The sequence below is a fragment of the Armigeres subalbatus genome, chromosome 1 (genome assembly GCF_024139115.2).
Source record: "Armigeres subalbatus isolate Guangzhou_Male chromosome 1, GZ_Asu_2, whole genome shotgun sequence".
Lineage (NCBI taxonomy): Eukaryota > Metazoa > Arthropoda > Insecta > Diptera > Culicidae > Armigeres > Armigeres subalbatus.
In genome coordinates, this window is record NC_085139.1 from 184920350 (window position 1) to 184947551 (window position 27202).

The 27202-nt window shown below is 40.1% G+C and overlaps 3 protein-coding genes across 3 annotated transcripts in view; 2 read left to right on the forward strand and 1 right to left on the reverse strand.

Moving 5' to 3' along the window:
* The first annotated feature begins 2111 nt into the window (after window positions 1-2111).
* On the forward strand, window positions 2112-3719 carry LOC134206817 (uncharacterized). The gene has a single exon (XM_062682547.1). The coding sequence runs from the start codon at window positions 2112-2114 to the stop codon at window positions 3717-3719; it is 1608 nt and encodes a 535-aa protein (XP_062538531.1).
* Window positions 3720-7376: 3657 nt separating this feature from the next.
* On the forward strand, window positions 7377-8716 carry LOC134206818 (uncharacterized). The gene is made up of 2 exons (XM_062682548.1): window positions 7377-7776; window positions 7839-8716. The coding sequence occupies exons 1-2, from the start codon at window positions 7671-7673 to the stop codon at window positions 8714-8716; spliced, it is 984 nt and encodes a 327-aa protein (XP_062538532.1). The 5' UTR covers window positions 7377-7670.
* Window positions 8717-9045: 329 nt separating this feature from the next.
* The window catches only part of LOC134205596 (uncharacterized), a 41548-nt gene continuing 23391 nt past the window's right edge, over window positions 9046-27202 (reverse strand). Inside the window, exon 6 of the mRNA XM_062680975.1 lies at window positions 9046-10886. Within this exon, the coding sequence (XP_062536959.1) occupies window positions 10283-10886 (604 nt within the window). The 3' untranslated portion in view covers window positions 9046-10282. The remainder of the gene's footprint in view (window positions 10887-27202) is intronic.

Consider the following 27202-nt stretch of genomic DNA (forward strand, 5'->3'; position numbering starts at 1 on the left):
TGCCCCAGTTTTCCGGTAATCCCGAGGATTGGCCTCTATTTATAGCCACATTCAATAACACAACGGCCATGTGTGGTTTCACGAACGACGAAAACATATTTCGGTTGCAGAAAAGTCATCGAGGCCGTGCTTTCGAAGCTGTAAGGTGCCGTTTGGTTCATCCTTCTAACGTTCCTGGTGTATTGAAAACGCTTAAGATGATGTTCGGACAGCCTGAATCCATAGTTCATACGCTCATAGAAAAAATCCACTCCCTACCGGCCATAAGAGAGGATAAGCTGGAAACTCTGGTGGACTTCACCGTGAGCGTGGAGAACTTTTGTGCAACTGTAGATGCCTGCGGCCTGGACGAATACCTCTACAACGCAACTCTTCTACACCAGCTTGTGGGCAAGCTACCTCCCACAATTAAACTGAACTGGGCACAGCACAGGTTTCCCTTCAAGTGTCAACCTAGCATCATTCAGTAATTGGGTTTACTCGCTTGCGGAAGCTGCCAGCACAGTGACCGTTCCAAATATCACCCATTCTATAACAATGAAGAGTGAGAGAAGTGGAGCGAAGAAAGGGAATGCCTTTGTGAACGCCCACTCAGAGAGCAATCTACCTGAGTACCATACATCGCGCCCATACAACAGAAGGAACATCAACGAATGCCGTGTGTGCAGTGAAACTTGCAAATCAATAGACAATTGCAAGCGCTTTCTGGAACTTTCTCGTGATTCGCGCTGGGCCATAGTGAGAGAATTTGGACTCTGTCCTCCTTGCCTCTCTCGTCACGACGGTGAATGCAAAGCCAAACCTTGCGGGAGAAACGGATGCCAGTTTAAACATCATATGCTGTTGCACAATGATCAAAAACAGCAACTACAAACTACTTCGGGATCATCTTCACCGTCAACATTGTCATCTGAGCACGCCCCGAACGGGGAGAACCCGGCAGCAGGACCTAGTTCAACATCGCACAGCTGCCACACGCATCAGACAAAATCAAGCGACATACTTTTCCGTTATATTCCCGTTGTGCTGTACGGAGCGCATAAATCAATTCGCACACATGCATTCCTGGACGACGGTTCTGATCTTACGTTACTTGACGAAGAGTTAGCCCACGAGCTACAGCTGAACGGAGAAATAAGATCCCTTTGTCTACACTGGACCGGGGGAACGCAGCGTCAAGAGGTTAAGTCGAAGGTTATCGAGCTAGAAATAGCCGGCTCACGAAATGGGTCCAAAAGATTCGCCATCAGCGGTGTGCGTACCGTAAAAGAACTTCTACTTCCACATCAAACTATGGATATGGAGGAGCTTTCTTCACTACACTCTCATCTAAAGGGAATTCCAATTGACTCATACCATGGCGTTCGACCTCGAATGTTAATCGGACTGAAGAACCAGCATCTCAGCATCGCTCTCAAGTGCCGCGAAGGAAAGCCGAATGATCCTGTAGCTATCAAAACTCGATTAGGCTGGACGGTGGTGCTGGTACAGCAGAATCTGCAACCAGTCCGGTGCACTCTGTCTACCATATAGGTTCTAGTGAGAACTATCGACAATCCGACGACGATCTGCACCAAACTATTAAAGAGTATTTTGCACTGGACAGCATGGGGATTATGAAGCCCCAGGAAATAAGTCTGTCTGTTGACGATCAACGAGCACAATCTCTTCTTCAATCACAAACCAAGCTCATAGGACAACGCTACGAAACCGGTTTACTCTGGCGCCACGACTCAATCCGTCTGCCGGACAGCCAAGCGATGGCTATACGACGTTTTTACTGTCTCGAGAAGCGCATGAAGAAGGACGAAGCACTCGCAAACATACTGAGGGAGAAAATATCCGAACACCTTAACAAAGGTTACATACGAAAGTTATCCGAGGACGAGCTACGCCAATCATTTCATCGCATCTGGTACCTTCCCATGTTCCCAGTAACAAACCCACGCAAGCCAGACAAGGTGAGAATAGTTTGGGACGCGGCTGCTGAGGCTTTTGGGACCTCACTCAACTCAGCGTTATTGAAAGGCTAAGAAAACTCCTCATCCCTGTTTGCTGTGTTGACTAGATTTCGAGAGCACCCCATAGCTCTGACAGGTGACATACGGGAGATGTTTCATCAAGTTCTCATCCGGAATGAAGACCAACAGTGTCAACGCTTCTACTGGAGAGACGATAACGGCCAGATAGCGACCTACGCGATGTGCGTGATGACCTTCGGTGCTTGCTGCTCCCCTAGCTGTGCCCAGTACGTAATGAGATTGAACGCCGCTCGCTTTGCTCAAGACTATCCAGCAGCAGTGGATGTGATAGAGAACAGACATTATGTAGATGATATGTTGGTTAGCGTGGACACTGAAGAGGAAGCCATCAAACTAGCTCGGGACGTGAAGTTCGTGCACTCACAGGGCGGGTTCGAAATCCGAAATTGGACCACTAATTCTCGGCGTGTCCTGGAATGCATGCATGGAAGTACCGACGAGGAAAAAAGCTTAGACCTCTCACCACAGATGACAACAGAAAAAGTACTTGGAATGTGGTGGTGTACCTCTACAGACGTCTTCACCTTCAAGGTCAAATGGGATCGTTACGATACAGACTTGTGGGAAGGTAATCGCCGATTTACGAAACGGGAGGTTCTACGAGTTCTAATGACGATATTTGATCCGCTAGGCCTTATCGCACCATTCTTGATGTTTTTGAAAATACTTCTGCAAGAAATCTGGCGAAGCGGAATCCAATGGGACCAGAAGATTGACGACAATGCCTTTGGCAAATGGTGTAGTTGGCTTAACGTGCTGCCCTTGGTAGAGCAAGTTAAAATAAAACGGTGTTTTTGTCCCCAGCTAGCCCCGAAATACTACGAGGTACAACTACATACATTTGTAGACTCTAGCGAGAATGGTATGGCCGCTGCATGCTACCTTCGATTCGTTCAAGATGAAGCCGTTCACTGCTGTCTAGTCGCCGCCAAAACAAGAGTCGCCCCGCTAAAATATCACTCGATCCCACGGCTCGAGCTTATGGCAGCTGTTATCGGAACAAGACTCTCCTGTACTGTACTCGATTCTCTCTCGTTCAATGTGAGCAAACTGTTCTATCACTCTGACTCTCGGGATGTAATCTGTTGGTTATACTCAGATCATCGCCGGTACACACCGTTTGTTGCATGCCGAGTCAGCGAAATATTGGAAGCAACAGAACTAGATCAATGGCGCTGGGTTCCCACAAAGCTCAATGTCGCAGATGAAGGAACAAAGTGGGGAAAGCTGCCAGATATGACTACAGATTCCAGATGGTTTAATGGACCACAATTCCTGCAGCAACCAGAGAAAGAATGGCCATCTCAATTAGCAAGAAACAGCCAGACGGATACGGAGCTTCGCCCCCGTCTTTTAACTCACCACGCCATCTCGAGTCCGGCAATCCACGTCTCTAGTTGGAAGCGGCTAATCACGATATCCGCGTTCGTTCATCGTTTTATCGCAAACTGTCGTAGAAAAATACAGAAGAAATCCGTTATCTACGGAGGAGTTGCAGATCGCCGAACGTTCCGTTATACGTCAAGTCCAGCGAGAAGTTTACCCATCCGAAATAGCTGCTCTCAAGGACTCCATGAATGGACCGACAAACTGCATGACTCCCTGGCTAGACGACCAAGGTCTACTGCGAATGCGAGGAAGGATAAGTGCCTGCAGTTTAGCAACCGAAGACGCTAAAAACCCGATAATTCTCCCACGCGACCACCACACCACCTCACTCATAATTTCACATTATCATAATAAGTACCACCACATAAATCACGAAACCACGATAAATGAACTCAGACAGAGATACTGCATACCTCGTCTACGTGCGACGTATGCGAAGATACGCTACAACTGTCAATACTGTAAGAATCATCGTGCCGTACCAAGGCCTCCAATAATGGCCGAGAAACGGTGGGGAATGTTGATTACATGCCTAACCATTCGAGCCATCCATATCGAAGTGGTGCATACTCTGAGTACCGATTCCTGCATCATGGGGCTCCGTAACTTCGTAGCACGCAGAGGTACACCAAAGACCATCTACTTCATAGGCGCTAGTCGCGAATTACTAGAGGCTGCGACGACAATCAATCAGGACGAGATTATGAAGGAGTTTAGTAGCACTGAAATATCTTGGAAGTTCATCCCACCAGCTTCGCCACACATGGGCGGTAGTTGGGAACGCCTTATTGGTACCGTGAAGCGCAACCTAATGGAAATTCGCCCCCTGCACAAGCCCAATGACGAGATCCTGCGAAATCTTCTAACTGAGATCGAGAACACGGTTAACTCTCGGCCACTAACATACGTCCCGGTAGATGACGAATCTGCAGCTGCGCTTACCCCTAATCACTTCCTTCTGGGGTCATCTGACGGGACGAAGCCCCTATGTGCTCTGGACGACAGAGGTAAAATGCTACGAAGAAACTGGCGAATGTCTCAACAACTAGCTAACCTGTTCTGGAAGCGTTGGCTGAGTGACTATTTGCCAGAAATCACACGCAGGACTAAATGGTACGAGTACCTGAAGCCAATCGAGATTGACGATATAGTTGTCATCGCAGATCCGAAGTTACCCAGAATGTGTTGGCCCAAAGGTAAGGTCATCCAAACTAACATCAACAGTAAAGTTAAGCAGGTAAGGTCAGCAACCGTGAGAACAGTCAACGGAGTATTCGAGCGTCCTGTATCAAAGCTGGCCGTTTTAGATGTAAGATGCGTACAACAGTAAGCTGATCCTATGGTCAGCGTACCCGGGGGAGTGTTGAATACGCCCCTAGCGTAAATGCGCACCCTATCACCCAAAACACACATAGATGCAAAGTAGTGATTATGACACACCTTCCCATCCATTATATTGCCCATGATTGAATGCCTTTGTAAAAACTAGCTTTGTATTCGATCGAGAATCAAAACACGCAGTTTATCGTTGAAAGATTAAAACTAAACTCATAGCTTCTTAGCTCCTAAATTATACTTATTCTATAAAGAAGTGAAATCAAGAAATCGTGCTAATCTACAGAAGTTTACTAGGTAGTATCCTAAATTGAACATGCCTTGAAATCTTGTTATTCTAAACTAAATATCTATTCCACAGTGCTTGCCTAAAGTATCTAAATACTTAACCTAAAATCCTTTCTATATCTATATCTACGTGCAAAGGTAACTACTATTAATCGAACTATTTACATGAACTTATTCAACGGCTATTTTAGTACGGATTTATTTAGTCACACAGCACTAGTTTGTGAGTAGACCCCCGGTGATTCGAAGCCTAGATTCCTTCCCGTAAACGTAGGACAAACGGGACTAAACGTAAGTGCAAATAGATAAAAACAACATTGAACTTAATTCAGGACGGTGTAAAACCGTTATCTACATTGTAACGATTGTAGTCTGTAAGATGTAATATCATTGCAGGAATATATTAATACTAGGATAAGAACATAAATCCTCTCGTTCCGGTCGTTCCTCACCTGTATTAATATCTCGGAAATTCACCCGTCAATTGGTTGGCTAATCTCCAACAGTAAGCAAAATACAGCTTGGTAATCAGCCTTTGGAATATTGGCGGATTTACAATTACCTCTATCGCAAAATATGTTTCGCCAGTCTGGCGATTAGGACAGTGACAATCTTCCTCTATAGTTTATTACCTCCATTCCAAAAACAGAAGTACCTAAAACGATATTGGGTAGAGTGCCATTAGGCTTTCAGCGATCGTGTACGTACACGCACGTTTCACTCACACTTTTACTCGGTTTGTTTGCAACCACGAGCAGCTGTCACGGCAAAATCAAATGGGATTGTTTGCAACCACGAACCTGCGTTCGTGTTGGTGAGAAATGTCGGCGAGACCCTAATTGTACCGCGGATGACAGGCGTTTCATCCTTATTATTTAATTGGTATAATAGAAGAACAGTAGAATTTAATGTTCACCAATAAAATGTATTGTAATCTTATGATTTTTATGTATACATATGTAATTCTATTATACTTTTTATCCGAGAATCCTGATGTAGGCGATATTTCTCGGGTACTTATTCAAAAGGACGTATGCGATTTTGTAAACAAAGATTCAAACGTCGATTTGTCCAATCTGATAGCACTCCCACGCAAACCATCACCACAAACTGGTAGCGGAAGCCCTGCTACCTGTTGGTGGTGTTGGTTTGCGTGAGAGTGCCATCAGATTGGACAAATCGACGTTTGAATCTTTGTTAACAAAATCACATACGTCCTTTTGAATAAGTACCCGAGATTTCATGAAACATGTAACTTTTTGGTAACTTTTTAATTGTGTTTTCTTCAGAATTGTATGGTTAGAATCGACCCGGTGACAAGCACGGTGTCATCATCATCAATAGACATAGACCGCTGTCATCATTGAAACGCAGTATGAAAAAAAATTATAGCCCAGGACATCCTGGCTACGATCTGGCGATGGGCTAAACAATAGGATGTCAGTAGCCTGGTTAGAATGCAATGGTATGAATAATCTAGCGACACATAATGGAAATCATGTATGAAAAACTTTGTTCTTAAGTCCTATAGTCCTATATTGATGAAGCGACCTATTGGAATGTTCAGCGCGAAATGATCAAACAAACGGGTTCCCACGTATTGTCAAAGTAAACACGAAACAACAGCAATTTCGACCTGTCACGTAAAATGCCTTATGCAACAAGATGCAACAAACCACAAACTTAAATAACATTATTTAAATATTCATCTGAGACTGAGGGTCTGTCTCAATTGGATAATTAAACTGAAATTAAACTTAAAAGTGACATTTAAATAATTATCAAATAACCCTGCTCGCAGAGCAAGATTACTTTTGACAGATATCGAATCATTTTCCATCGATGTCCTATTGGAATTGCTGGGTAGCACCAGCCATTCTTATTACGGGGTGATTTTTTAATTTTCGAACTGTCACTTTTAAGTTTAATTCTCCAAATGAGACAGACCCTGAGATCGCAGATTAAGGGTCTGTCTCAATTGGATAATTAAACTGAAATTAAACTTAAAAGTGACATTTCAATAATTATCAAATAACCCTGCTCGCAGAGCAAGATTACTTTTGACAGATATCGAATCATTTTGCATCGATGTCCTATTGGAATTGCTGGGTAGCACCAGCCATTCTTATAACGGGGTGATTTTTTAATTTTCGAACTGTCACTTTTAAGTTTAATTCTCCAAATGAGACAGATCCTAACATCACCATCATTTCACACAAACTTCAGTCACACTGGCATCACTGACACGCGCATCATGATGTTCGTCGATTTTTTCCCGCGCGCTTCTCCATCTCCACCGCACACCGTTTCGTTCGTTCAAGCACCATCAGTCGGTCGTCGATTAGTTTGCCGGTAATCATCGTCTCGTGTTGTTGTTTAGCCAGAAGAAATCGAATTTCGTAGCATCAAAACAAAGGTTTTACAGAAATTAAACTTGTGTATTTTCCTCATTTTATCATACCGACGATAGTGAAGGGTAAATTCGCGATTTAATTCGATTATCCCGGAATTGATTGTAGAGTTCGGAGGTGAACAACGCCATCGTGAGTGTTTTTCGGTTTGGTCGCGAATTGTTTTGTCGTAAACCGCGGTTGTGAGATTTGAATAAACCGAACAATGTCGTTCGACAACGTGGATAATTTGTTGCGCTCGGATCATACCTTGACCTGGCGTTCCGCCCCGCAATGCCCGAAGTGTCATCAAGCTTACAGTTCCAGCTACGGTAAGAAGGAAGCTTGTTTTCCGAAAATTGCGTGTTTGATTTATTCGCGTTTTTCCTTTCAGTCCGGCAAGGAATATCTCGGCGAGCGTTTATTTTGAAATGTGATCATCTGATGTGCGAACGATGCATATCGGATATGGTACATGGGCCAAACCAGGCGGCTGTTTGTCGAATTTGCAACATCCGTACCGTTTTGGATAAGAAACGTCGCGTGTATGACCAACTGCAGCACAGCTACCAAATGCTGGGTTTCCTTTACCAGCGCCAACATGCGATTTCCCGTTTGGCGCCCGTCTCACCGTTGGGTCCCTTGGCACCGGGGGAAAACCGGGACGTTGAAGAAGACGACGATAAGGAATGCTACGAGTGTAATATAGCTCGTACGCGCCACTACTGCTACGAGTGCGGCATAGCCCTGTGTCGGGATTGCTTCGAGAAGATCCATCGTGTCGGGAAGATTCTTTCGAAGCACAAGCTGTGCTCCTTGACGGCGAAAAAGTGGATGCAGGGGGATGTGAGCATTTGTGATGACCACAAGCTGACGACCGGTTTGTTCTGTACCAACTGTGAGGTACGTGTTTGTGTCACCTGTCGGAATGAAAGTCACTCGTCCCATTATTGTGCAAACTTGGTGGACATCAACCGGGAGACTCAACCGCGGCTGAAACCGCTCATCAAGGATTTGGAGCAGGCGTACGCAATGAACGTACAAGGAAGAAAGGTGAGTCGATCGGAACTTTTTATCATTTTAGTTGAAAATAATGATTTTGATTGCATACCTGCCGGGCGCTTCGAATATAACCTCAAATGTCAGCTGGATGTGATAACTGACAATGAGGTGTGGAATTGCTCACCCATGATAAATCGAGAATCTTTCGAGATAATGCACACTTTGAAGTCATTTTCTATGTCACTTGATTGTAGGCAACTTTTAACATAAACACGAAATTTTTTGCAGTTTCAATATTTTTCCTATAAAGGGAAGCCATTTGATATGTTAGTATATGTAACTCTCAAGCCTTTCATTTTTATAAAGATTCTGTGTGTCTTAACTCTTAAGTCTTTGAAAGACAAGTTACCCATAACTTTAGTTTTTGTTTAGTTTATTGAGAATAACTTTCGCAGTACAAATCGTTTATTGCCTCATTTAGCATGTGTAAAATTGGGTTCAATTTCACGGCATGAACCACCAGGTCTCAATCAATTTGCGAAGATGAAGGATGTTCTTTCATTGTTTAAATTTATAACGTTTTTATTGTTTTTGAAAAATTTATTACACTTTGACGAACTGTCAGGCTGTCACAAATGTTTTTTTTTTTTTCATAGTTGCTTAAATCTAGCTTTTTTATGATTTATGGCTTTAACTCGTTTTTCGATCGGCAGTCGATTCATATTTCTATTGTGTTTTTACCATTTTATCCATTTATTCGTGTTGTCATTCTGATATCTTCGCGCTTATGTTGCTTTTTGATTGGGCAAGTTCATTGATCAACTCATATTTGCCCAATCTAAACCAACAATCCAAACTTACATATAATTCATTCCAATTAGAATTCTCACATACCGATTTTTTATATGAAATCTGCTTTATGTTTTCTCAAACACGCATTCTCATTAATTCATTGCAATGGGTCTTATTTACTTAATTACATATAATAAATTGAATTTCAAACTCAGTGACTTGTTCTACAAATAAAGGGTAACTAGTTCAATACCTATCCGTCATGTTGTCATGAGTTCGGGAGCGTGGAAAAGAATCGACGAAGCCAATTCCACACCTTGTCGGCTCGCACAAGCCGGTAAAGCAGAAGCAACAAGTGGTTGTTATCAAAACAGCCACAGCATGATGCTGACACACGACTGGGACGTGAACGACGATAAATTACCGCGAGAGATTAATCACATGATGAACGAATCGAAAATTTAGAGACTAATAGGTATTTAAAGACATATAATATATTATATGTGTTGGAAAAAGGCAGTTTTTGTTTTAAAACGATATAAATAAAGTCGTTGCCTACATACTTTTGATACGATTGTCTGGCATGAGTAACATGAACATTTTGATAATAGCTGAATGCGAATTATTTTTTAAATAAACTTTCGGTTTATAATCATTTCACAAGTAGTTTCTATTGCATAACTCTATCTTCAAATAAATGCCGTATCGAACTGTACAAATTACCAAAGTGTACACGGAGTTACAGCAAGTTAATTGAATGCTTCAAATTAAACCGTTCAACGGAATTTACTAGTTTACATCAAACAGCTAAATCATTCAAAAATAAGTCGCATTCTAAGCATCTCAATTAGATATACTCGCGCACACATATAGGTAATACGATATTTAATTAACATGTTCAACCATCTCTGGATTAATGACGAAAATTCTCAATCACGGAGAATCCCCCAGAAATTGGTTAAATTTCTGAACGTGCCATTTGCAAAATTAGGAAACATAATTAACTAACTATTCACAGGCATTGCAATCGACTTTTAACACGTTCTATTCTCCGTAACCGCGGCTTGGCGTTAGATGGCCGCTGGTGCCGTCGTTTTTCACCTCGATTCGCACCTCCCGCAGCGCTTGCATTACACTCGGTCGCGCGGGTCGTACCGAGTTCGGATCTTGCGATCCGTATCGCGCCTGCGGGGCCATTGGTTCCCCTATCACCGTCACCGGGGTGCGGTCCGCCACTTCAATGTCTTCCGCCCCCGTAGAACTAGCAGGGGCGCTGGGAGCAGTCACCACAATGGGGGCACTGTGCGGCAATGCCGCCTCTCCCGATTCGGTGTCTCCCGCGGCGGTAGCTGCGGTACTCGATCCACTGGAGGACCGGTCATACTCGGCGTCGATATCCTCCAGAGTAACCGGCGTCGTGGCGGACACTATACTGGCCGCGCTTGGAGCCGTCGCATCCAGGGCATTTTCCGTCACGTACTGGACCGGGTGCGGTTGATTTTGGTTGTACCGGTCATCGTTGTCCTCCAGTTTGTTGCCATTTAGGTCGTCGTTTTCAATATCTGGACGGGGTTTGGTCACCTGTTTACCCTTAGCTCGTTGCTTCTGCATCTTCTCTTCCATTTCTTGGAACTTGATGGCAAGGTATCTGTTTGAAATAATAAAAAAAAAACAAATAAAATATGGGAATTGAATTATAAATTATATATATTGATATGGGTTATATACGCGGGATTTCAAAGCCAAATTGTTTGGAATTCGTTCCGCGGAAAACTATTAAAAATGTTCATGGGCAACTCTCTGGAATTTTAAAAAAAAGTCTTTGAAATTTTTAATATGGATTTCAACAAGAATTTCTTCAGTTCAATAAAAGTTTGTTGTCTATATTTCGGGTATTAGCCACCCCACATAGTTAATTTACTATGTTCTGAAAAACTCAGATGTGAATATGTAGATTATGTAGAAGATTTTTGATTTGAAAAATATATTCGAGGTGACCACATCGATGGGACACGAACCCATGACCCTCAGTATGCTTTTATAACTAAGTAGGCTACAAAGGACTTCCACGAAGAATCTAAAGAGAAATTCTCGGAAGTTTCTAAAAAAAACTTGAAATTCGTTGGAATACGCACAGGATTTTTTTATTTATTTCTATTGATTTTCTACGAAGAATTTTCCGGAATTTATACTAAAATTCTTCAGAATTTCTACATTAAATTTTAAAGTTTCTCGAAAAACTTTTTTTCAACGGATTTTAAATTTTCATCGGATTTTTGCGGGAAATTCATTGCATCGTACATAAAAAATCTTTGGAAATTCCACGGAATTGGAAATTCCAATCGTTCAAAGAAAGAAAGGGTCGCTTGGCCGGGAGTCATTCGTCGAAAAGCCATGTTAAGGAATGCTTTGACGGGACCGAATGACACGTTGAGCTGAAATCCATCTATCCGAATTCCAATTGGCCAAATTGAACGTTTGACCAAAAATGGTTATTCAGAACAAGTAGTTTGACCGTTTAGCCAAGTGACCAAAAATGACGCGTGGTGGGAAGGGTCGATTGGCGAAAAAGATCATTTTGAAAATGTGGATCCATTCGGCCAAACGGCGCTTTCACCCAAATGACCTATGTGGCCGAACGATTTTTTTTTTACCAAAGAACCAGTTCGGCTGCACGATATTTTCGGCTGTATGCTCTTTTCAGTATAATAACATTTTTAATAGAGATGTGCCGAATATTCGGGCCGAATATGATGCGAATTTTGGTTTAGGGTTTAGGTGAATATTCGGCTCGCCGAATAATATGCTTAGTTATTCGGCCGAATATGCCGAATAATAACCGAATAGAAATAAAACTAACCTACAACGTATTTTTTTGTTTATTTGAAATTATCTCAAATCAAAATGTGTTTGAGTAGTAACTTCTTGGTAGGTACTCAAAGTTACGTTTCAGATATTTCTCCATTGTCAGGAAGTAGGCGATTCCGATGCTGCTCATATAGAAGACCTTCAGTGGAAAATAATCGTTCGCTTACCACTGTAGGTAGTACTCGCTGGAGCTGATAGGTATCGCAGACCTGTTTTGAAAAGATGTGGTGTGCCTGGTAACAGTCCACCAAGAGTAAGGGTTTTGCTTCCGTTCGATATTTTTTCTGATATATATACTGTTCTAATTCGTTCTTGATTATACGACTTGATGGATTGGTGATTTTTGGCAAATTCGCTCCAATTTCATAAAAGCATTTCCGAAATCCGAATAAGTTGTCTAGTAATTCAACTGGTTCAGGCGTATGTTCATCTGGTATTTGCATCTTACAAGTATCAAGAATTTCAGTAGTGATTTGATCGATGATTGGGTGACGATTGTGCTCAGGGATGAAATTAAGTTTAAACCTTGAATCTAAAGCTGTCGCAAAACATAAACATTTTCATCGGCGATGTGTTTGGGTCGAGTGTTCATGCTGCGCAATAAAGTTTGTTTAGTTAACTCAACAGAAATAACTTGAGCACTGAGACGTATGGAATTACCTCAGAAATACATGAATCTTTCGAACTTACTATTCTCGTTATTTCTTCGAATGGGCTCAAAAGCTCAAGAATATGATTGAATTCATTCGAATTCAGTCAAATTCTTGATCAAGGATACCTCTCCAGCATAATCAGGGCTGGTAGCGACCGAAGCCACTCAAAATAGTGACTTTATAGTGACCAAAGCTGACGAAAAAAAGGACCAAATAGTGACTTTCAGTTGCAGAAAAAGTGACCAAATAGTGACTTACAATTTCAATTGCAAGTTCGATGAGACGAAATCAAGCGTTTTTGGGTCGAAGGAGAATATTTTTTTTGTAATTTGTGGCGGAAAACATCTTTCACTCGCCACTCTTTTCTCTTAGAACGAGCTCAGAAGAAAAATGAAAATCATACTCGGTAACTTTTATCTACTCAGTGACTAAGTAAAATTATTGCCCTCTCTTTTAACCCCACGGAAATTTTACTCAATATCAGTAAAAAGCAGGACAACTTAAAACTATGAGTAGTCTGTAAGCAAATCAAATTTTTACGCCACTGGAAGTGATCGAAATATAGTTATCACTCTCAACACCTGTTTTTCTTTCCTGAAAATTATTTCTCGGCGAATATCTGCGTGAATGAGCATTCTCTTCTCGTGAGAATAAGTAAAAATTACGATCATTGGATTAGCTGCCTACTTAAGAAAGATGCAGAGAACTCTAACGATTTGTCATAGGTGTCACGGATGTTTTTGGAAATTTTAGTGCGACAGGAACAACAGTAGAATCGTTTTGGTAGAAAACGATACAAAAATTATAAAGATTCATGTACAAAGAGCTTGGGATTGAACGTTCGACCTCCTGCTTGTAATGAGGACCATGCTCTCTGAATTTTTAAATATTTTTACTCCATAATACGCAGATTTTCCAACTTGAGGTGCGTATTAGGGTGGCTCAAAAAACACTTTTTGAAATTTGTTGATGGGCCGCCCTTTTATTCGGCCCTATTTGATGCCCTGATGCTCTGGACAAAGTTTCAGCCAAATCAGTCAACGTTTGGGCGATGCTAATCTCGTTGGAAGTTTATATGCAGTTTATATGCATATTAGGGTGGCTCAAATTAGTATAGGAAAAACTTTTTACAATTTTTTTGATGAGCCGCCCTCTTATTCGGCCCTATTTGATGCCCTGATGCTCTGGACAAAGTTTCAGCCAAATCGGTCAACGTTTGGGCGATGCTAAACTCGTTGGAAGTTTATATGCCAAAATGTATGCAGAAACATCCAAAAACAGTGAATTGCAGTTGTACGGCACAATTTACGATGAAGAACTATGATACTCATTCAGATCGTGAAGAATTTAACACAGAATGTTATGCAGAAAACCGCTAGAAGATTAGAGTTTGCCCGGCTAAGTTATTAGAATTTCTCTGAAGTGGGGTTCAAGCAAATTTCGTTTCTTTTACCTTTGAAAAGAAATAAATTCACCCCTACAGCACTCCAGTAAAATGCTTATATCTTTGTCTAATAAACTCTAATCTTCTCGCGGTTTTCAGCATAACATTCTGTATTGAATTCTACAAGAACTGAATTAGTATCATGATTCTTGATCGAAAATTGTGCAGTCCAACTGCAAATCACTGTTTTGGGATGTTTCTGCATACATTTTTGCATATTAACTACCAACGAGTTTAGTCAATAGTTTCAAAATAGTTGAAAATAGTGACTTTTTGCGAGAAAAAGTGACTTTAGTGACTTGAGGTCGAAAAAAGAGACTTTTTAGTGACTAGCCCGAAAAAAGTGACCAAGTCACTAAAAAGTGACCCGCTACCAGGCCTGCATAATAGGTTACAGTAGCTCGTTGCTCAACCATGCGTTGCAACATGTAGAACGTGGATTTCCAGCGGGTGCGAACGTCTTGCAGCAGCTTTCGTTTAGGTAAATCATATTTGCCTTGAATCTCAACCAATCTGTTACACACCAGAAGTTAGTGATTGAAATGTGTAACCACATTTCTTGAATTTGAAATAATATCTTTGATAACTTTTTGACACTATAAAGCGTATCACAAAATGGTGAGTATGGATAAAACATCCAACGTTTGGAAATTCCGCGTCGTCTAGACGTTTTGTCATATGTGCTGCATTATCCCGCCATATAAGATGGACTTTTGAGGCGGAGATGCCCTAGTTAGCCAGCATTTCATGAATTTTTATTCCAATCCTCTCTCCTGTTTGTGATCCGGGAAACTCGCTTGTATTCAAGACTGCGTGTTGTAAGGTGCTTGATTTCTCATCCAGCCAATGTACAGTCAAACTTATTACCGCTTTATTGTTCGGTGAGTACTAAATGTCTGTCGTGAAAGACATGCTCCTTGAGGTAATTGGGCTTATTCTACGATCAATCGTCGGAATCTATCCTTGTCAACCATTGATAAAGGTTGAAGGTCCACGACAATCATTTCTGCAATGAGTTGTGTTAGCTCTTTCGCTTTCGGTAAGTTATCATCCCAAGACAGTTAACAAGACTCGTGGAAAAAACATTCAGGAATGGAAGGTTGAGAATCGCCTTGGTTTTTCTTCGAGGCTTTTCGTTCGTTTTCATTTTTCTGGCAGCTTTTAAATAATCTGTCGTGCTGTTTTAGATGATTAATCTTACCTGAATTTGTAGCCATCTTTCTGATACCGCCGCGAGATATTACAGAATTACATTCGATACATTTCGCTCTTCGGCCACCTTCAATTTCCTCGAAAAATCCCAAATTGTCGACCGTTTCTCCGTCATTTAAAAAAAATACGCAACGCGGCGATCAACCGAAATGACTTATTTTGTGCAACTAATTTTGGCGCGCTTTCGTTTGAAAGTGTACACGCAATGAAAAAACTATATAATAATTAAACACAAATTACACACGCTTTCCACGAATATAACTTATATTATTAAGACCGAATTTCAAACTGAACATTCAGCCGAATATTTGGCCGAATGTTCGACCGAATATTCAGCCCACCAACTAATAAAATATGAAATATTCGGCATGTTCCCTCGTACCAATATGCTCAGACCTCACTGTAAATTTGATTGTCTTTGTATGAAAATTTTTGTATTAATTATCCGTACTATACTAACGTCTGGACGAAGCCAAAAGTGTAAGTGCATATCCGTTGTTATTTTTGTAATTAATTATTGTGAATAAATGTTTACAGTTTCGAGTGTCTGGCGGAACGCAACACTGGAACGCGGCAGGATGGATTCCCGTCGTAACACGGCCAAAGGCTAAATAGTGTTATTCGGTGCATTTCTAATTTCTAGCCAAACAGTTCTATCTACCAAACAACCATTTTGGCCAAACGGCATTGTCGGTCAAATGATCATTTCGACCAAATAATCAGTTGTGTTTCGGCCAGTCACCATGTATGCGTACAAAAAAGGATGAGATTGAGCAACGACTGCTACGCGCACATAAAATTTAGCGCACGCGAGTCTTACGAAGGTTGTGTACCTCACATTAAGGTTCAAATTACCGTCATCCAGTAACTGACGACAAAGGCAGGGTTGTTACGGAGATCCTGAAATATTTTTCGCGCCAAATCCGCGCGACATGAAATCAATTCCGCGCCAAATCCGCACCACCCAGAACTGACTTTTCAAATAAACGTGAAATATTATTTTGGTTACCAAAATTAATTTAACAATCTCAATTATTCAAATCCGTATCAAGAAACAAACAATTAAAAAAAATCAGTAGAGATTTGTTCGGAAATTTTGTATAATAATTAACGCAAACTCCAGCAAATATTAGTCCGGAATTTGTGCGGAAAGTCCTTCTTCAATTCTTGTGACAAGTTTGTCTAGGAGTTCCGGAAATTTCTACGGTGAGTACTCTGGGAATTTTTGCGAAAATTATCCTGGATTTTTTTGCAAACATCCAACTGCTCTTGGAACTTCTGCAGAAGTCGTTCCAAAATTATCTAGGAAATTTTTCTGAGAACATCTGTGAAAATTCCTCCGAATATTCTTGCAAAAGTTAACCTGAGAAATTAAGCAGAGATTTATTAGGGAATATTGTCATAAATTCAAGAAAACTCGTCAAAAAAACCTATGGAACATTTATACATGTGAAAATTCATTAATTAATTCCTGCGGAAATCGCTTTGGTCATTCATGTAGAAATTGATTGGTGACTTCCTGCGGCCAAACTTCCGAAAAATCTTTCGATAAAATCTAGACGCAATTATTGAGGATTGTTTAAAGAAATTCCTGTGATCATCGCTACAGGAATTTCTGAGGAAATCGCAATGTGAATTTTTGCGGAAATTTCTCTCATAATTTGCAAAAATTATTCCGGAAATACATTCGGAATTTCCTTCATGAATTCCTGTGGATAACCTTTCGAGAATTGTTTCGAAAACTCAAGATGGCATTGCAGCGGATTTTTTACAATAATTACTGTGGTCAGTGCTCCAAGAAATTCCGCGGAAATTCCTCCACAAGCTTCTTTATATTTTTTTGGTTTTAAAATGCTGAAGAAATCCTCTGTAGGCTGCGTAATATTATTTATGTGAAAATTCTTCAGGAGGTTTCGTAATTTTTCGATGAGCATTCCTGCGAAATGACCATCAGAGTTAAACCTTTGGAAAATTACATTCTAGTGTTTGAACGAATTTCTGCTGAAGTACTTATTTAAATGAGGCATCTACATCAAATTAAGGAACATTTTTGTATTTTTAATTGTTATATAAAACCTCATTCGTTGTAGATGAATACTATGAAAGCAATATAAAATGTTCAACACTATATCAGAATTCCTGACGAAAAAACTTTCGAAAAATGATATGATATACAGGGGTTAGACAAAAAGGTTGAGATAGGTAAAATTATGTCAAAATTCAAATCAACATAACTTCGCGTAGAATAATCCGATTTTGATAAAACCAGGACCATCAGAAGCGGACACTCTTCTAGTATACTGTCCCCTTACAAAATCTGAAACTGGTCCTTGGCCATCGGAGATGTTCCGGGTTTTTCGAGGGTATGTTCAAAATGCATTTTTCCACTGCTTGTCATTTTATGTGACGTTTACTTTTATACTGTTTTATGCTCTCTCCAAAAACTAGAACTAATATGCTGACCAATGGTGGCTGTAGATCGAGAATTCATCAAAACTACGCAGAGATATGGCTATTTCCGTAAGAACGGTTCCGGGGACATGATAAAATGATAACAGATTGGAATAATGCAAATATGAGTATCAAATATGAGTCCACTGCCACCCTTATAGCAGGTTCCAAGGGCCTCCCAGGAGGTGCCGGTTTTGGCATTATCTGGAACCATGCATATATGGGTGTCAAAATTCATGTTTTCCAAAGACAATGAATATAGGATCTTTATTAAAAATTCATTTTGAGGACTGTAAGACTCTTTGGTCAATTTATAACGGATTCCGGGTGTTCTGCGAAAGTGACGTTTGTTCAGGGTGTATGGCCCGTACCGTTTTCACGAAAAAAGCCATGTCTCTGCTTATACCTAATGGATTTTCGATCTGCAGCCAGCATTGGTCAGCATATTAGTTCTAGTTTCTAGGGAAAGCATAAAACATGATGGAAGTAAACGTCACATAAAATGACAAGCAGAAGAAAAAAATCATTTTTGACATACCCTCGGAAAACCCGGAATATCTCCGGTGACCAATGGCCAATCTGAAGTTTTGCATAAAGACAGTATACTAGAAGAGTTTCCGCGTCCGATGGTCCTGGTTTCATCAAAATCGGACTATTCTACGCAAAGTTAAGCTGATTTGAACTTCGACAAAATTTTGCCTATCTTAACCTTTTTGTCTAACCCCTGTATCATGCTATGTGGTTCCTTTGACGATAATCAATCAGAAACTGACACATATCTCGGGTGTTCATGTCCTTTAAAAGACATGTTTTGTATGCGTCATGCTTTAGAATGGTTTAAAAATGACAACAAGTGGCACCCCTCTCCTCATAACATTTGTTTAATGAATGATCAAGAATGTAATCATGGAATTTAATAAGGGCTTGTAAATATCCGAAAAATATTGTGAGTAATTTACTTTAAACGTAAATGTTCTCAACGACATTCGCTAACGAAAATAAAGCCCATCTAGATAAACATAAAACTAATTTTCAAATAAACATCCTTAGATCTAGCATTATATTTGTTAAATTTTCACCTAAAACTAAATCCGCGCGAAGCCCTAAAATCGTTATGTTAATCCGCGCCAAATCCGCGAAAACCGCGAAATCCGCGTAGTCGTAACAACCCTGCAAAGGCAGCCACGTGCTCGTACCACCCCCAGTAATAAAAAAAAACACCGAGGAGAAAAAGCAGTCTCCAGCTGGATGGGGGAAGTATTTTTGTTTCAAAACTACATCATCCAATAGCGAAGACATAACTATATCCGGTGGATGCTTCATTTGGTTGTCTTTCGCTGTAGTTTTCAAAAAAACTGCCATTTGCAACAATTTTTTCCCAAGAGGGGAAATCGACGATTTCTCGCGTGATTTTTGAAAACGCCGTATATGTCCAAATGAGAGACTCTCTTTCATTACGCTCTTTTTTACTAATATCGAAGCTAGTTTTGAATTTTTTGCAATATTTCCACCTCTGCCTGCTAGACAGAGCTATTTTCTTCAAATCTCTGTTGAAACATCCGATGTAAATGTTAGTATGGCTTCATAATAATCGAAAGAGAAAGTAAACAAAGAGAGCCTCTCTTTTGGACTTACGACGTTTTCAAAAATCACGCGTGAATTTTACTCTCACGCTCTCTAATATTTAAGAGAGCGTGAGAGTAATTCGTCGATTTCCTCTCTTGAGAAAAAAATTAAAAAAAAGAAAGAAAAGAAAAAAAAAAGAAAAAAGGAAAAAGAAGACAGATAGAAGAAGCAAGAAGGGAAAAGGAAGAAGGGGTAAGGTGAGAAAAAGCACTTCTCATTTTTCAATTTTTGCTTCTTTTTGATAATTTGGCCTAATGACCGTTCGGCCTAATGACCATTCGGCCTAATGGCCTGACACCGTTTTATTCATAGCTCAGTCAAGACACGATTTTATGAGCGATAAGCTGTGAGACTGTGTTTGTGAGTTAGTTTTTCGAAATTTGAAACAGAAATAATTGTAGACAACATTTACAATCAGGATAAGCATATTACTAAAGAAAAATAACGGTACACCAAAGGAAATACGCAAATTTTTGAGCAAAATTATTGATTCATAAATTGTTCGTCACAATTTTTGAATCGAGTATCTTCATCAGAGCTTAAAATATTCATCTTCATGAAGCAACTTCAGTCCGAATTTTGACAAACATCGCATGAATATTCAAAACATAGAATGACATAGTCAGACGACTACTCCACCAACGCATTCATTCGATTGTCACTGAGTGTACTTACTATGTGCAGAAAAAACATAATTAGCATTGTTTATGTTGATGTTTACCGTTAAAAATGCTTCGCGGATGAAAATTGGATTTAGTTCCATGTGATAAATTACTTTACTCATTTGAAAAGTGTTCATATTTCAGATAATTTATCAATTTGTAAAATGTGCAAAAATATTCAATGACTAATATTCAACTGAATATTGACAGTTCAGAGCAGACTTTGAATTTGTCTGGAAGTGAGCTGAAAAGTAAAGAAAGGTGGACTTCACCAAAAAATTTCGATTATTTTACAGTCTGATTTTCATACATTGAAGCACGCGCGCTATTTTGTGCAACATATGTAGGTCGATTTTCTGTTGTTATTTTCTACCTTAGTTAAATATCGACATCAAACCACCGAGTAAATACTCAAATCACCTACTGATTGGGAGGCCACAGAACAATTTATTAAAGCAATCTCCGCAAATTCGGTATTAGGTACGTATTGATGACTGAAAGTGGTAACAACCCTATTAGGTTGTATATCTTGAAATCTCCATTTAGAAATGTTTCTGTCTTATGTAACTTTTTCGGAAGAATCATTATGGTGGAGGCAAGTTTAGTTCGGAATACCTCCGCTTGGCAGCGCTAGTTTATGAGAAATTTTCCTTTAGGTTTTATATCTTGCAATAAATGAGATTTTGAAAGTTTCTGTCTTCTAAAAATTTGGCATTTCACATTTTTAAACCCTCCTCCCCCAGTAGGCTGTCGTAGTCTTTCCGAAATATAATTCTCCACACCGGTTCAAAGTTGTAAAAAGCCGAAGAATTTTCAGAATTTCGAAAAATTTCGAATTGAAATTCCGAGAATGTCGAGTCTATACTCTTGTTTTCGTGGAGAGTTCGGTGCGAGATTTCTCTTGTTTCGGATAGCAGAACGATGGCGCGATCGGACGAAATATTGTGTTCTGCTTTGCGCGGCCGGTAATAAAAATCAGTTCAGTGCGAGATTTCTCTTGTTTCGGATAGCAGAACGATGGCGCGATCGGACGAAATATTGTGTTCTGCTTTGCGCGGCCGGTAATAGACGTCAGGGCAGTGCGAGATTTCTCTTGTTTCGGACAGCAGAACGATGGCGCGATCGGACGAAATATTGTGTTCTGCTTTGCGCGGCCGGTAATAAAAATCAGTTCAGTGCGAGATTTCTCTTGTTTCGGACAGAAGAACGATGGCGCGATCGGACGAAATATTGTGTTCTGCTTTGCGCGGCCGGTAATAAAAATCAGTTCAGCGCGAGATTTCTCTTGTTTCGGATAGCAGAACGATGGCGCGATCGGACGAAATATTGTGTTCTGCTTTGCGCGGCCGGTAATAAAAATCAGTTCAGTGCGAGATTTCTCTTGTTTCGGACAGCAGAACGATGGCGCGATCGGACGAAATATTGTGTTCTGCTTTGCGCGGCCGGTAATAAAAATCAGTTCAGTGCGAGATTTCTCTTGTTTCGGACAGCAGAACGATGGCGCGATCGGACGAAATATTGTGTTCTGCATTGCGCGCCCGGTAGGCCGGTAGTTAGTTTGTACTACTTTTCGCGCCCGATTCATGGCTAGGTAAAATCACTGTGTATAAAGAATGGCACGGTCGTATCGCTTATCAGAGTGAATCCAGATCCAACGATGCCTACCAATTAACTGATAATCCTTCCTGTGGTTTTTGTGGAGACGCAGAGGTAAACACGGTCTTCAAATAGCAAAAACCACCTACTAATATTCCTTCCTTCTTCCTAACTGACTACAAGGACGTGGCCGGCGCCGTTATTGATCATTTGAATTTTAGAGTCACTGAAACTTGCACACTGAGAATGCTTGAACAATCCCAGTCAATCATTCAGTTGATTCTTTGTGCAATTTCACTGATTCTGGTCAATCACGGAGTAGCAACCATAGATATGTGTAGTCAGTCAAAGCTAAGCTAAAAGCTCTACACTCTTGTTTTCGTGGAAATTTCGTAGAATTTACCGAATGGTAACCTTCAGTGTTGGTAAAAACTCAAAATCTCAAAACTCATGGATGATTCAAATCAAGCGTGAGTTGAAACGCATCCAACTCAGCACCTAAAAACTCATGGATGAGTTGAATCATTCATTTGAATCATCGTAGGTTTTCTTTTGTTCTCCTTCGTTAAAAACAGTGAATTGACGTTTGTCGCATAAAATATTAGACACTCTTTTATGTATAAGCAATGAATTGCACCCAAATTGATTTCAAATGCGTTTTTAAACCAAAATGATTTTTTGGCAAATGAGTGAAATGATGCGTTTTAGCATGAAAAATTCAAGCTTGATGCATTCCTTTAAAATCGCAGACGATTTCGTTCGCACGGGAGCGCTCGTTGATTGAGATTTATGAGTGATTTTACCAACACTGGTAACCTTAAGTTTTCCCGGTAATACTCCAAAAAACTCTCCGTGAAAATTCCTATGCTTTTCTTGAAAAATCCATGAAATATTCCCGTGGAATTTTAGAATGGTTTCCTATATTTTAAATTTCTCTTTTCCTAAGGAAATTTAAAAAAATCTCATGGTTTGGTGAGTTTCTCGTGAAAATTCCGAATAAATCTTCATGAAAATTACAACGGCTTTCTTACAAAAATTGCTAATATTTTTTTCTGGAAATTTAAGAGTTCACTTAATTCAAATAATTTAAGAATTAAAGAGAGAAAGACTACTACTTCAGTGAAATTCATTAGATTTTTCTGGAGAAACTCAAGAGATTATTTCTTTACCAAAATAAAAAAAAAACTTTACCGTCTTGCAAAAAAAAAATCTCGGAAAATTCTTAAAAAATCAAACAAGTGAACTTCTTACAAAGCTGATGTATAAATTGTTTTCCAGAAAGAAAATTAAATAAAATGAAAAAGTCTACGTAGACTTTTTGTATACTCCTCCCCCCTGGCAACTTTCCAAATTCTAAAGATTTCGAGATATCCAATCTAACGGGATTTCATTTTATAATAGCGACGGTTGAATTATGAATAAAAGTTCACATTGGTTTTTACCAATAGAGCATCTTTGTTCAGGACGGCAACGCTCTAAATCTAACAAATTTCGAGATTTGTAACTTCATTGAAATTCGTTAATCGTTTTCCATTACATCGGATATGAACATCTATATAACTTTGTAGAAGACGGAAACTTTTTAAATCTTAATTTAAGATATTTAATTCCAATTTGGAAATTTACAACCGATTTCAACAATTTTGGGCTTATTCGATTCAGATTTTTCTCTTCTATAAAGATGTTATCACGATTCGATTCCTGGAAAATCAAGATTTCCAGGAACATGTCCTGCCTAAATGATACTTATCGTGAATTTCAGTAGCTAACCAGCTATATGGGTATCAAACTTCTTGAAATTTCATCACTAGATTGATTTTTATCGATTTGGGTCCATCAGAAGTGCAGACTTTCGATTGGCCATTCCAGAACAGGTTCCTCGAGGGGTCATAGGTGGCCATGAACATTGCTCAATGGAACATCAACAATATGGGTATCAAACTTCATGAAATTAACTCTTGCGTATATCCTTCATGATCCTAGGCTCACCAGACAAGTTGACTCCGGAGTGGCCATTCTGGAACAGGTTCCCCGGGAGCCGGAGTTGGCCAAAAACATTTCTCATTGGAACCCCAACAATATGGGTGTCAAACTTCTTGAAATTGCTCAAGCGTTCATTTCTGATCTATTTGGGTTCATCAATCAAGTTCACCGCGGATTTCCAATTCCGGAATAGGTTCCCTGAGGAGTCAAGAGTGTTCATAAACATTTTCAGAGCCGCATTTTGTTTTAAATCAATTTATCTAGCAATGTGAGTGCAAAATCAATGCAAGGACCACTCATTGACGCCGGGTGACCAGCAGGAGACCCACCATAAGATTCCGGACACTCGGAGATATGATCGATTCCAGAAATTCTTCTAGACAGATGTGACTTTTCATAAACCGTTTGTTTTAACATTGTCACATCAAAACCAATACATGCACTACTCTTCGATCCTAGGTGGCCTCTATCTGATACTACGAAAGTTTGTTCTAGAAATTTGCGGCTTTTTGCCTTTCTCGTATACTAAGTATACGTAAAGAATATATGATAGCTCAAAAAGTAAAGTAAAAAGTAAGTAAAAAAAGTAAAAAAATGTCACTCATTTTTAAGTCTCTTATCCTTAACTCGCAACAACTCACAAGTTGCATTCGACGCAGAATACTCCCCCATTGTTTCCTATTGAAAATTGGCCAGATCGGATTATGGGTTTCAAAGTAATGGCCAAAATACTATTTTTATGATGCACGAGAAAGGCACCATCACCGCTAGGTGGATTAATCAGTTTTTTTTTTAAACAATCCATTGTAAAGTAATGTTCAGGGCCATCAATTGATTCCAGGTGGACACTAAGTTATCCTTGGGAAGCTCCGAATCATCCAGAGCAGTGGTTAATTCTTGAAATTCGTCATTTGTTGTGAGAGCAAAATTAATGCAAGGGCTACCTGATGGTCCCCAAATGGTTCTCCAGAAGTGCAGGGACATCCAGAGCAGTGGTCAATTATTAAAGTTCGTTCTATAAACTTTTGAAAATCGTTTGTAATAGCAGTATAGAAGCGCGAGATTGCGAATATCATTCATTGATCCCGAGTAGCCACCAAGAAGTCCTCCCGAAATACCGGAATTCCCGAAGCAATCGTTATTTCTTACATTTTGTTTTCAACAGTTGCGTAATCGTGAATTTTTTTGTAACAAAGTAAAAAGAGAATGGAAAGAGAGCGGGCTTGGTAGTCATAAGGCTACTGCTTCTGCCTCATACGCGGAAGGTCGTGGGTTCAATCCATTTCCATTCTCCTACTTTGTATATTTCTTTATATTTATCTCTAGCAATCGCTAGAACTGGAAATGTACTTCCATACCATTTCCATTTCTATTCCTATACCTTCAACTTGACCATTCTAGCAGTATCTGCTAGAATTGGAAATGAACTAAAGAGCTCGTTTCCTACATCCAATTAGAAATTCCATCAGTTGCTTTCTAACTATAAAGGCTCCCCCAGACCTAAGTGATTTTATCGCCGCGACGGCGACAACTAGTCGCCGCGATTCTATCGTTGGGTCGCTGCAGGCAATGTTCTATTTACGCTTCCATACCAACGGCGACCGAATCGCAGTCGCCAAGCGCTAGAATCGCGTCGCGACTGTCGCATCGCGTATGTTTGGGGGAACCTTAACATTGTCAGTTCGTTAAACAAGACGGACCTCTGCCTCTCGAACCTTAACCCAAAAATTCCAATAGATTCCGTACGAACTCGTGGCAAGGCGCAGAGGTATATTAGGCTTGCAGTGGGCGAGTGATTGCATCATCATTTCATCCCCCTTCCATACATTGACTTGCATTCTGAATCCTGTGTGAAAAAAAAATCTGTAACTAGATGCGGTCCCTCAGTAGATGAAGAAATTGGCTAGTCCTATCAGTTTCGTCGTTCCAGTTTTAAAATCTACCTGTCTGGCCGTGAAGGCCGATCAACGACGGATGAAATGTTTAGCCTGAAGATGATCCTTTATAAATTCGGGAGTACAACTTGCAGACTCTGTCTATTGATTTCAAAGCAGTGTACGATTCAGTGAAAAGAAATTAGCTGTGGCAGATAATGTCTAAACATGGTTCTCCGGCGAAGCTGATTACGATGATACGTGCAACGCTTGATGACTCGAAATAAAGTATTCGGGTTATCAACCGCGTTTGTGACCGTGGAGAGATTGAAGCAGAGTGATACGCTTTCAAATTTATTGTAAACTAGTCGACCCGGCAGACGTTGTCCTGCATAGTAGGCGAAAACGCGCGGTGAACTGCCCATGCGAAACTTCCATACGAATCTTAATTTTAGTTTTTCACGATTTACTCAACCTAACTCGTGAATTTCGCAAGAAAAAATATCATATAAACCCGTCGGAAACGAAAATGAACATAATTGCTGAAGGAATAAATAAAATCCATCCAGCCGTTTTTGAGTTATGCGGATACGAACACAGACCATTTCATTTTTATTATACACACTTAAAATAAATCGCCGAATTCGGTAAAATTTTACCGAAATCTCAACAGCAGAACTGTTCGGTAAATAATTTAACTGATTTTCGGTGATTCAAAATTGAGTTGAGCAATGGAAAAAATTACAAAAAATTTGTAAAATAAATCTCGCGCTTAGTTTCATAGGGGCGTAACTGTATTGATCGATTTCTCTTCATCGATGTTTTCTTTTTATTATTGTACCGAATTGACATAGTTTGCCGATAATTTAATGGTTTGGTGTGCTAAAGGATGATTGTAACTTGCACCAGAATCAAGAATCACGGTTGTAGCTTTTGAAACAATTGAGTTATTAATAAAATATAAAATCGATTAAGAGAAATCGATCAATACAGTTACGCCCCTATGAAACTAAGCGCGAGAAATTACCGAACAGTTCTGCTGTTGAGATTTTGGTAAAATTTACCGAATACGGTGAAATGAGTTAAGTGTGTATAGATATTGCACTCGAGGGGGTGATATTAGGAGATCTGGTGTGCAGAAGAATGACACTATCATCAAGAGGGAGCCGGCGAAGATAGGCTCTACGAAGACGGAGTACATGGTTGCGGGTAAAGATAAAGGTAGACCTATTGGTGTTAGTGCTGAGGTACCCTAGCAGCACACATGTTCCACATAGGTTACTGCAACTCTTATGTGACCAGATTCAGTCACAATCAAGTCGCTGCAATCATTTTTGTCTGACCTGTGTTGCTCGGGTAGTGGTTGATGGGGAAGTTGTTGAAGAATTTGTTGATCTTTGAACACATGACATGTGACAATGAAGTTTCCTGTGAAGTGAAAAGACGTTTTGCTGCTGCGAACAAGGACTTCCTCGAATATTGGAAACGAAATTTGCTCTGATTCGTAAGAATGTAAAAAAAGACGGACAGGAAAGTTTCCGAGCGAAAAGTGCTACGTACAATTCTCGATGGGAAACTAGAAAAAAATGTGTGGC

What these genes read in the sequence shown, in the direction of transcription:
- LOC134206818 (XM_062682548.1), top strand. Translation starts at nt 7,671, where the DNA reads ATGTCGTTCGACAACGTGGATAATTTGTTGCGCTCGGATCATACCTTG. An exon ending in AGCTTACAGTTCCAGCTACG is followed by an intron (nt 7,777 to 7,838) that starts GTAAGAAGGAAG and finishes TTTTCCTTTCAG; the next exon opens with TCCGGCAAGGAATATCTCGG.
- LOC134206817 (XM_062682547.1), top strand. Translation starts at nt 2,112, where the DNA reads ATGTTTCATCAAGTTCTCATCCGGAATGAAGACCAACAGTGTCAACGC.